Source organism: Puntigrus tetrazona, chromosome 4 (genome assembly GCF_018831695.1).
Source record: "Puntigrus tetrazona isolate hp1 chromosome 4, ASM1883169v1, whole genome shotgun sequence".
NCBI classification, from domain to species: Eukaryota; Metazoa; Chordata; class Actinopteri; order Cypriniformes; family Cyprinidae; genus Puntigrus; species Puntigrus tetrazona.
Window position 1 is genome coordinate 8,366,896 of NC_056702.1, and position 11,403 is coordinate 8,378,298.

Below are 11,403 nucleotides of genomic sequence, written 5' to 3' on the forward strand. Positions count from 1 at the left end.
GAGCAAAAAGAGAACTGCTAAAACATTGTCTGTACTATAATGAGTTATTAGCATATTATTATGCTAAACAAGAGAATAACCATATAGGCTTGGTTTATGGTAAAGATAGTGTGGTTACAGCACACATATAAGCAGGTGCTAACTAGCTAAATTTTGAACTCTTGGGCTAAAGGTCTGTTTACACCAAAAAAGATAACTGTTAGACTTATCAACACCAATACACAAGTTGCAGTTATGTTGCCTGCCAATTTAAATGCTAACGCTATTTAAAGTTGGGTGGATTCCGACTGGCTGTTCATGTTTTTAATAAGTAATGGTGGGCATTTATAAAACATTTAAGCAGGTTAATGTTTTCGCGAGCTACAATCACGGTCTACTGAGGTCCATACAGACTTCCTTTCTTTGTCCTAACACAGGAAAAACACTGAAAAGCAGGTCAGTGACATCAAGGCTGTTACTAACTAACGTCTGGCATATTTTGTCTAAAATGGTGGAACTGGAATGACATGTATGAGCATAATCATGTCTGTGATACAAAACTACCCGTGCTGTTATCATAAATATCTACACACAAAGAATTACCTCATGAAATGCGATTATGAGTCTGTTTCGATAAAGAATGAGACTAGGTCCACGGGAAAACATTGCCAAGATAGGAAATCTTTTATTACAGAGAAAAAAACTTTTCTTCCAAAATATAGAAATCTGTACAACTTCCGCACAATCAATTTACATGAACTGTACAAATTTACAGCAGTTCATCACAACATACCCAAGAATGAGGAAAAGAATGAACACAAGAGATGTACAGACGAGAAAAATCACAAGATACAGACAGCTTTATCTTGGGTTGCTCAGAATTTTTTCTTTTTCTGTTTTTTGTTTTAATTAAAAAAAAAAGAAAGAAAAGAGGAAAAAAAAAACAAAAAAAAAAAAGGAAAGTCTATCAGCACAGAGCATGGAAACTGATATATATATTTATTTTTTTTACCAAAACAACTTTGGTCCTCTCCAACACTCCTAACACAAATGGCTTCACTTATGAAAGAGGAATTCATGTTAAAATATGAAATACAAAAAGGAACACGTCTACACACAGCAAAATATCAATTATTGGCACTTCCCATATGTATGGTTATGTACTTACTCTACCATATGTTGTACAATAACAATACATTCTACAAATATGGAACCACCTCAGATGCGAAAGTGGCAATAACGTGAATCACTTCTGAAATGACCGACAAAAATTCCCAACCGAATCATTCCCTTCTGTTTTTCACATTTTAACCTGCACATCCATAAGGGTTTCAATGAATGTCTGTGGCCTGAGCTTGGCAATACATTCCAATCGAGACGTGTCTGTCTCAAAGTCACATAACTTCAATGTTTAACCTATTAGTGCATTTCATGTGCTCTTGCCTCCGAGTAGACTTGAGTTTAGACTCAAAACGATACTTAAAACTTGTGTGCGAACGCTTACCGAACTGAAACGGAGAGTGGAAATGGTTTGCTGATGTTGTTTCAGTGGAGGAGGGGGGTAAAGTAGTTTAAAAGCTGCAGGTCTAAAAAGCACTCGATTTGTCTGTTCCAATTTGGTTACGATCACCAGAACGAGGTTAAAAAGCGTTACTATTAAAACCATCAGGCGAAGGGGGCCAACTGTCAGTGTTCAAAGCATTCAGAAGGGTGGGATGGTGAACTGCGTCCAAATATTGAGGTCCGACCCGTACTTAAAATGTCAATTTGATTTAAAAACGGCTTTGCGCTTCTTTAAAACGGACTTAAACAACATAGAAAGGGACGGCAGTGCATTGGCAACCCGGCGCCACCCATGGTCCTCTAGGTTCAAAAGTATTAGCACACGTAGAACTGATCATCAGCACCTCGTCTCGGCAGTTTAGCGGCTAAGGCAAAACCAGTCCTTCGCACGCGAAGCCTGCAACCTGCTTATTTCCGCCCATTCGTGCCAATGTAAACAGAATCGGCCAGAACCAGGAGCACACCGCATGTCTCTTCCCGTCCCGACTCGGCCCTGTACGTAAGGCTCAGTAGGTTTTGGAGTGCGCTCGGTTTGTGTGCTGGCATAAAAACTCTCCTCCGGGCTGCGAGAAGGGGGCCGGAGAGGATTGTAGCTGCCCTGATCTGAGGGTCCTACCCCCTCCTTCGCCAGGCCTAGGGAGGGAGGTGATATGTTTTGACGGCGCACTCCTAGTTAAGACTGAGACCGGTGACGACTGGCTGGAAAGTGCGTCGGGAGACCCTCTGTAACAAGCGAGCATCACTGGCCCTGCGATTCTGCGATAAGATGGAAAACACTGGCCCGATTTTCGATGCCGATCTGTTGTCGTATGCCACGTACTGGCCTTAGATGGACAACTAATCTCTAACAGCCTCAATCAGTCATTCGAGAGGATAAAAACAGCTAGAGAGAACGACCCAGGATTGAAGCGCCTTCAGAAATATTGCAACCAGGGAAAGCGAATTACGTACGCGATGGAATGCAGCTGGGTCGAATCGAAACAAAACGTCATCCCACACAGTCTAAAATGTCAAAGTGCATTCAACATCCTTTCTAAACCAGGCAGAAAGTAAAGATCACATCTGTTCCAAGTCAACAAATACAAAAACAAACTTTGCTACATCTTTCATTTTGGTATGACGAGGGGCTTAAATAAATCAAATGTTTTGTTGCTTTGAGTTTTTTTTTTCTCTCTCTCTTTTTTTTTGTTAGAAATTACATTCATCCAGGAGGGAGCCCCTAGAAAAAGCTACAAGCATGAGAACGTTTGCATCACAGTGCCATCGACGGCTAGCGTGGGTAACAGTATGACACAGGTATTCCACCGCAGCAGAGCCAGTTCACGTCGACCTGAAGCCCAAAAGAAGGCCCGGGCACATGCCAGACACTGAGAAGAGAGACAAAAGTACCGCTCTGTGGTCCAAAAAAGTGAGGTTTTTAGCAAAAAAGAGGCTCATAGCGGCTACTCGGGTCTGGCGCGGCCGCCGGTGGGTCTGGGCTTCAGCTCGACAGCGAACAGTGAAATGATAAAACAGGATTTGAGAGTAATTCCTTAACATTTTAGAGGGAGCTTATGCGATAACATAAACTGTGAAAGCGAAAGTGCAAAGTCAACATCGGCAGACAATGGTGGAAAAAGCCGCCCCAGGACTGCCGCCTTAGTGGAGTGAGCTGGAGGGCCGGGCGATGTTTCGGGTCTTCATTAGCTGCCCCAGGGTCAAGCCTCTGGTAGATCCAACACAATAACAGAACAGACAACCAAACGAGTGAAAATTAAACCTACAAGGTTTCCATCACCTGGACGATAGGACACATCCTGTTTTTTTTTTTCCTTCTTCTCCTTTCTCTCTTTTTTATTTTTATTTTTTAAAAATGACTTCTGTGACCCGTTTAGCTGGACACAGTCATCATGTAGGGTTTAGTGGGGCTGGTGCGGCCCAAAACCAGTAGTTCCTCCTTGCAGCTGATGTGACTGTCCACCATCGGGGATACCTGGGCGACAGAGGAGGCGGGGTTGCTGTTTCCAGTGGTGACGCTGGGGTTTCCGTTGGTGCTGGGATGGGACTCGTAGAGCACGCAGATCGAGCCGTCCTCTCCGATGCGGTAGGACACTTCGAATGGGTCGACCCACAATGTGAGCTCACTGGGAAGCAGCAGGTAGAGTTGCTGGATGCTCAGGCCGATGCGCTGACCAGCCTGCCCAACCAGAGGGTCCATCTTGTGGTTGATGCGTATGCAGCGATACCCAGAACCTTTGTTGGGACGGTCTGGGAACCAGTGGTGCTTGTATTGCTCTGTAACAGAGAGATGGAGGAGGAGGTTTTGTCATTTTGCACAAGTATTAAAAAAAGCATTGGCAAACAAAAACTTTACAGACATTACATTTTATGAATAACATTAAACTCGTTTATTGGAGTGAAATGTTGATTTTTCTGTGAAATTGCCCCATTTTGATGATAGGTCATGGCCAGTTTTACAATTCTCTGTGTTTAGTTTCGGTGTTAATTCTATGCTTTTTCTTCTAAAAAAAACATAAAACAATTAAGTTAAAATAATTTTTAAAAATTACATTTAATGCACAATAAAATGCATTTAACATATGTAAAAAAAAATCTGTTATTGAAGAACGCTATCAACATTTAAATTCTATATAAAATATACAGTATATTTTTTTAACTTGGTTGGGAATGCTCGGATATCAAATCTCTGACTGATAAGTTTGTACTTTTTTTTTGGTTATAGCCAGAAGAGTTAGTTTGTCTCAAACATGTAAAATATAATCAGTTGTTTTAAAATTACAAATGTAAATTATAATGTAAATAAAATATAAAATGTTATCTTAAATTGAGCATGCTAAATTATAGTGAAATTAAAGAACATGAAGTGATTACTAAATGTAACATAAGGTGTAAATGAACATGCATATTTCAATTTCCATAATCATCTGACAATACTCGGGTATTACTACTAAAAATGGCAGACAGCTCATATGTTCGATAAACAAAAATTACAATTGATTTAATTGTTAATTATGTTCATCCTTAACTGTACTGCTTAGGATTAGTTGTTTTTTTAGCCAAGTTCATTTATAGTTTTAAAACACTTTATATAAAAATGACTACAGTAACCTCCAGAATCCCATGGCATTCTGGGACTTGCTAAATAGACCTAATATTTAACTGCCCACACATACCTTAACCATAAATTAATCCGTTTTAAAAAGTTGATAAAACTTCTAATAATTCGACCTCATACTGCAGCAAAAGTAACTGTATGAAGGGGGCGAAGATGTTTTTCACAGTGTGAAATGATCGTTGGAAGAACACAGATAAACAACCATTAACCATCTGTGTCAGAGGCCTACGTGACGGAGAGAAAGAGAGAGAGAGAACCATTTGATTGCACAATCCCCTTTTGGCCCGAGAGTCACAAAGTCTTCAAACACAACGAGAGCAAAAGGGTGAAGTCCTGGCAGAGCAGCTGGAGGGGAAGGGTCCATCCTCTTAAAGACAAAGCGTCCCTTTCAGACAACCCCATTTGATTAAATATTACGGCTCCAAATGCTTTGCTTTCCGCTAGTAGGTGTTTGTGTCCATGTATCTCCAGCCGGTTCATTCGCTAAACATCAAATCATGACTTTTAAAAGTGCCAAGTTACGCCCTAAACAAAGGGCCCGTTTCCCAAAAAGAAAACGACTTGTCGCGAATCGCGTTTTCCTCGCCTTCTGGCCGTGCATTGGGTGACAGGTGGAGAACAGGACGCGAAGGGATGGGTCGCAAGCCTCTTTGTGCGGCTCTGAAATAGGCCAGGCCCCCGCGGGCCACCTGTAGACCACGGGTTAGATAATGCTGCCTGTGTGCAGTCTGTGACGTGACGTCCCATTCTCCTGAAAGCCTAGCACACAATGATCGATGCAATTCTGGACGGAGCCCAAACCGCAACAATGCTCGTACTACGCATCTAAATGTTTAACGAAGTGAAAGCGTCGCCCGTCGACCTCCAAATACCATTGTGGTGGCTTTACCGGGAAGTGTTGTTTGTGAGGCCTGCTGCGAGGCGGAGAATTAGGACGAAGCTGTGACGAACGTGCGTTTGGTGGCGTGATTAGAGAACAGGAAGCAGAAACAGATTTTCAAATCGATCTTACACAACACCTGTGTTTTCAATCTGGCAATCCTCTCTCTCGAACGCACATTTTAACTGCGCGGAGAAGGAGCTAACCCACTTTTCGTACCCAGTGGGGATTATGAGGAGCCTTTGTTCCATTGTGTGGACCTGCGTTGGGTTGACGACGCCGGGAAGGAAAGAGAAAAACCAAACAAGTCCACTGCAACAGCAATACGTGATGTGAAACTAGCAGTCGCACATCCTCCCTTCCTCCACCGACGGCCATTTTGTCTGACTGGAGCCTCCACTACATTTGTTTACAAACAGCTTTTAGCGACTGGCTGTTCCCAAAAGAACGAGGATGTAACATTACTGTTTTCTGACCATTTAGAGCTTCTCGTCTTGAATTCGAACACTTGTGTATTTGTGTATTGCGTAAATCGACTTGTATTACCATTATATCCTATTATAGTGCTATTGTTAGTGGATTTTATGTTTTGACTGTTATTCAACCGCTTAAACAAATATTTATATTGCATTTTATTGTTTTCTGAATCTGAAACAAAGGGTCCAACATAAAAAAATAAATAAATAAACACAGGAAAACAATGGGTGGTTGGAGCAAAACAAGATAAGGATTAAGACAAGTTGTTTTTATGGCTAACTGTTGACAAATAATAATCATTAAAAGGACTGCTCTTCTGTCTTTGGGTCTTTTTTCTTTCTTTTTTTTTATACGACCAAGTATTTGGTTAGGGAAAATAAAATGTAAATGTGACGTAATTAAAAATATGTTTAAGTGAAATTTGCATCTGAATGCAAAACAGCGGAACCGCAATTATAGTGTCTATTCAACTTGCTGCGGTCATTTTCAGTGCGCTGTGTACTTACATGTTTATTACAATGAAACACAGGCACGGTGTGCATCGTATGCACTACTACCAGTATGCAAAAGAGATGAGACATCAACCCCACATCTGATATCTTCAGACTTGCTGTGCATTACGTAATTTACTGACTACAACATATGGCACGCAGTTTTAACATTCATTCCTTAAAACTTAGCTAGTATCTAATCATAAAGCTCTAACTTGGGAATTTTCTCATTTTTACCAAGCAATATGAATGACCTTTTTTCTCAATTTCACTACTAAGCAGTAACAGTAGCAACACTGAATAAAACGGCAGCAACACATAAACACTAACTAACAACCAGTCTGTTTAACACAGGTTAACATGTCTATTCAGAAAGCACACTATTTTTTATGGAATTAATGTTAAAACTGCTTGCCACATGAAACAATTTTTTTTTCCATGAACTACATAAATACCCTTAATTAAAGCATCGAGTACATTTCCTACGCATATACACCGATCTATAAACGCACGTCTCTCTGTTTTCTCCGTCTTTTTTTAGGGTCGCTGTTTCGAGCTGTTTATGTTCGTGCGCAACGCGCCCGCGCGCGCTTCCGCCTATGTGGCCGAGCACATAAATTAGCTCATAAACAAAGAGGTCGATGTTTTTCCGCGCTTCTCACAAACAAACGAGACACACAAGCGGAAAGCGCGTGCGATAACGCTCACATTCGCCCGCGGGGGCCGATATTTACCTGCCAGGATGTCCTGTAGGGTCTGGCTGAACGTCTGGAGCTGTCTGTCGTTCACATGTCCTTTAATCCGCAGGAATCTCGACAGAAAGCCGACGGCGGCGTTTATCTCTGGCTTCATCGTTCCTCGGGCACAGAGGGTATGCATTGAGAGGCTCCTCGCGCTGTACGGCCAAACGCGCTTTTGTTTCCGTCCGCAAAATGATCCTTGTTTTTCGCGTGTTTTATTTCTCTGGTGCCTGTGCTGAGCATTTATTTGTCGAGGCAGGGGGGATTCGGAGAGCGCTACGTGTTCCAGGACGGTACGGTGCTGTGACTTGGCTTGTTTTTGTCCGAAAAAGCACGCAGAGGTGGGCTCCACCCTCCTCCGTCACTGTCCTCCAGCAGAGTAGACCGTCACGAAAGCGAGCGGCGCTTAAGTAGTGCCCCCGCCGCCGGCAGCGACAACCGCCGGCCAATCAGGGCGCTGACACGACGTGACGTGAGCGCGGGGGCGGGGGCTCGTTGCGTCACGGCTCTAGAAATAAACAGAGCGTGTGGAAAAAACCAAAAAAAAGGGCTTTAACCCTTTCCTCCGAAACGCAACACGCATGCACGCGCACGATAACGACTCGCGCTGTCGTTTAAAGAGGAAGTCGCGCGCTTCTGCGTTCTGTCGCGCTCTCCGTTTGGAAACCCCCGCCCTCTTTCAAGGGGGAGACCCGATGTTTAGCGCGCCGTCGTGCCTTTGTGAACTCACACATGGGCATCCCGCACAGCCACACGTTTTCTGACCAAACGGTAGGTGCATTTGAAGGAAGCCTGTTAGATAAGAGGAAAAAGAATGCAAGTGAGGCCCGCTTGATGCAAAAATATGCTTCAGTAGATTTTAAAACACAGATCTAAACACAGTAACAAATGCACACACAAATATATTATATGTATGTGTGTGTATATATATTATATGTATGTGTGTGTGTGTGTGTGTATATATATATATATATATATATATATATATATATATATATATATATATATATATATATGTATATATATATATATACATATATGTATATATATATATATATATATATATATATATATATATATATATATATATATATATATATATATATATATATATATATATATATATTTTTTTTTTTTTACAAGGGTGTTTCCATTGCTTTGATTTCAGTATAACATTACAATTCCTGTCATAGACTTGCTTTTTCTACTTAAAGAATGAACCAATCCAATGTATAACTGACATCTGAGGCTTAATGCTATAGTACTAATACTATTCAGAAAGGTTTTTCAGTTAGTGTTTTCAGCTCGTTTGTTCTCGTAAAAATACGGCATGCAGTTGCTTCAAACAATAAACATTATTCAGTGCAAACTGTGATCGTCATAATAATCGCAATCACAAGGGGCTCCTATGTCCTAGGTGTGGGTTCAGTAATTTCATTTTAATTGCAATGAATGTTTCTTTTCTTTCTTTTTTTAAATGCAATTAAAGTCAAATTATTGAAACAGAGGAGCCTGAGAAAAATACTAATTTCAGAAGAAGGTTTTTCAGCACTGCTGGCAAAGACAGAATATGATCCAAAAAAGGTTGTCAGACCAATTTGCATTAGCTTCAAAAATAACAAAAAGAAGAAGACGGTAGACTGTATAATTATGTTGTAGACTCGTACATTTCCACGGTTTGTTTTGGTCCCTGAGAGAAACCTTGGCATTAGCAGAACAGCGGGTCAGGGTGTTTGTATGTGGCCGCGTATTTACTCACCAGTGGGAATAAACCGCTGAAAGGTGTTTCAAAAGCACTACAAGGAACACTCTGACCTAATTCTGTTGCTTTTTCTGTTGCGGCCAAAGGCAGATCACCTCTGAACTACCATGTGCTGACTCGAGGCTCAACCCGACCTGGCCTGTGCAGCTATTGTTCAATTACACCGACATCTCGGCGGGCCCAAGACCAGCTAATGCCGGTATTTGGCAAGTAGCTATTCTGAGATTGTTGGGTCTCAGGCCTGGTCATCTTTGCAAATCTCTTTGTCAAAAAATACGTGCAAGTCACCGTTTAGTTGGCAGTTTTTAAAATGCCAAACTATAAAAGGTAGCATTAAGCTACCATTAAGACCAAAAGAATATGGAAGGGTATTAGATTTAGCGTGAAATAAACATGAATGAACATCAGAAGGCATCTTGTTTTAGCCTTGGAAAGATATCAATGCTTCGTTTTTCATATCTCACAACTTTTTTTTTCTCAAAATGTTGACTTGCAAAGTACAACCTTAAAACTGTGAAAAATGAATTAACTCCAAAGAAATAAGTCAGTACTGCGAGATGTTTACTTGCAATTGTGAGTCAGCTCAGGTATAAAAAGGCATAAACTCTTGACCTGAATAAATTTACATTTCAATAATTCAACAATTTAAACAATAAAAGTCAAAATTTCAAGATGTGAGTTCAGTATTCTTGGATATCAACTCAAAACTGAAAAAAAAGTGTATACTTTTGTTCAGAAACAAAAACTTGGCAATAAAACCCACAATTATTCATATTTTTCTATATACCTTTCCGTGTATTTTTCCGTGGCAGAAACGGGCATATCTTTCAGAGTCTACATTTATAAATCGCAATATGCTCAACTAATTTCACGAAACCTTATTTGGTGGTTAATATTGAAACGAGTGGACTGAATCGAAGCCCAGGTAAACACAGCAGAGCAGGCCTAGCCGTCATTCACTGCAAAAATCCAGCTTGACCGAGAATAATACAAATTTTAGCGGCGGCGATGAATCACAACCTCACTATGTCTGTCCTCACTCCGCCCACAAGGCTTGAGGAGATTTCATGCGTTTTGCAGAACGGAGATCAGCTTTCTTTTAGCTCGGATTTTGACGGTGGGGGTACCGGCTCTAAACGCTAACGCTGAAACCAGAACAGTGCTATACTTAGTCCTCCACTGCTCACAGTGCATCAAAAGTAACGGCGATACCCCGTATTAACAATTACGGACCCATTACCGGAATACAGATTCCACACGGACAAGAATAATGACCGTGAAGGAGAACAGAAGTGAACCGAACACGTGACGCGCCGCGTTCGAGCCCCTTTCTCACTTTTCTCAAGGTGAATGAGATGGACTGTGCAAGACAACGCCAATAAAGAGGCACGCTGTGGATTCACTCGACTGAGACAATGTTTTATTACCCCCTTATTTCTCCATCCTTCACTCCTGACCTCTCTTTGGAGAATATTGCCTTCATCCGTTAGAACTGACGCAATCTTTCCCCTTGACGCAGCTGATAGAGTGAGTAAACATGAGAGAGCGAAGACTGAGAATAGAAGAGTGGAAGAGCAGAAATACACTTAAAAGGACACAGACAGAACTCTTAGTTATCATGTTAACAACTTCTGGTTTCTAATAACACGATTCTATCTAATAATTACATTCATGTCAGTAAGATCTTTAGTGTTTTTTCAAAAAAGAAATATTATTTGAAATATTTTCCATTTAAATGTACTTTTTAAAATGTATTAAATATTTAAAATGCCGTTTTTTAACAGTAAATCCTGACAAAAGTTTCACAGTTTATTTAAAAATGCATTAAAACATTCAGCATTGCCAGATCAGATTAAAACAGAATTATTTTTTTTTTCATCATAATAATATTTAATATTTTTTTATTTTATAATTAAAACATAACATTTCTGATCGAATAAATTCAGCGTCGATGAGCCCGCGAGACTTCGCACTAATCCCAAACTTTTTAACACGGTGTAATACAGCAAACGATGCACAGAATTCTTTCATAAATGTATTAACGTTACATTGTGGCAACATTCTACCATAACTGAACGTCACTTTAAAATTCGCCCCATTGTATCCCACACCCTTCACGCAGACACATTTTACACACATTACACATACCGTGAAGGATTTTCATTGGACTGAGTGTGTCTGTGGTGTTTGGGTTGTGTCTCTGACTCACAGTCCTGGTTCAAACCAGAAACACACTTGAAATAAAAATACCAGTACTAGTTTGTTTGTTTTTTATTTAGAGTCTATAACGGATTCTTATATCGGATACTGACGTTAATAGATCATTGTATCTTAGGGGAGAAAACTGAAAGACAAAAAACTACAGCCAATTCAAAAGTTCAGCGCGGTTGTACCAG

The 11,403-nt window shown here is 40.6% G+C and overlaps 1 protein-coding gene and 1 long non-coding RNA gene across 2 annotated transcripts; one reads left to right on the forward strand and one right to left on the reverse strand.

Annotated features, from left to right (window-relative positions):
- Nucleotides 1-640: 640 nt before the first annotated feature.
- Nucleotides 641-7,617, reverse strand: btg1 (B-cell translocation gene 1, anti-proliferative). The gene is made up of 2 exons (XM_043238044.1): nt 7,240-7,617; nt 641-3,816 (listed from the first exon to the last, which is right to left on the reverse strand). The coding sequence occupies exons 1-2, from the start codon at nt 7,382-7,384 to the stop codon at nt 3,413-3,415; spliced, it is 549 nt and encodes a 182-aa protein (XP_043093979.1). The 5' UTR covers nt 7,385-7,617; the 3' UTR covers nt 641-3,412.
- Nucleotides 7,618-7,758: 141 nt separating this feature from the next.
- LOC122343529 lies at nt 7,759-10,414 on the forward strand. The gene is made up of 2 exons (XR_006250796.1): nt 7,759-8,016; nt 9,094-10,414. It is a non-coding gene; the product is annotated as an uncharacterized LOC122343529 (long non-coding RNA).
- The last annotated feature ends 989 nt before the right edge of the window (nt 10,415-11,403 follow it).

Excerpts from the sequence above, each read along its gene's own strand:
- btg1 (XM_043238044.1), bottom strand. The coding sequence starts at position 7,384 with ATGCATACCCTCTGTGCCCGAGGAACGATGAAGCCAGAGATAAACGCC. Across the intron at positions 3,817-7,239 it reads CCTACAGGACATCCTGGCAG|AGCAATACAAGCACCACTGG; the intron begins GTAAATATCGGC and ends TCTCTGTTACAG.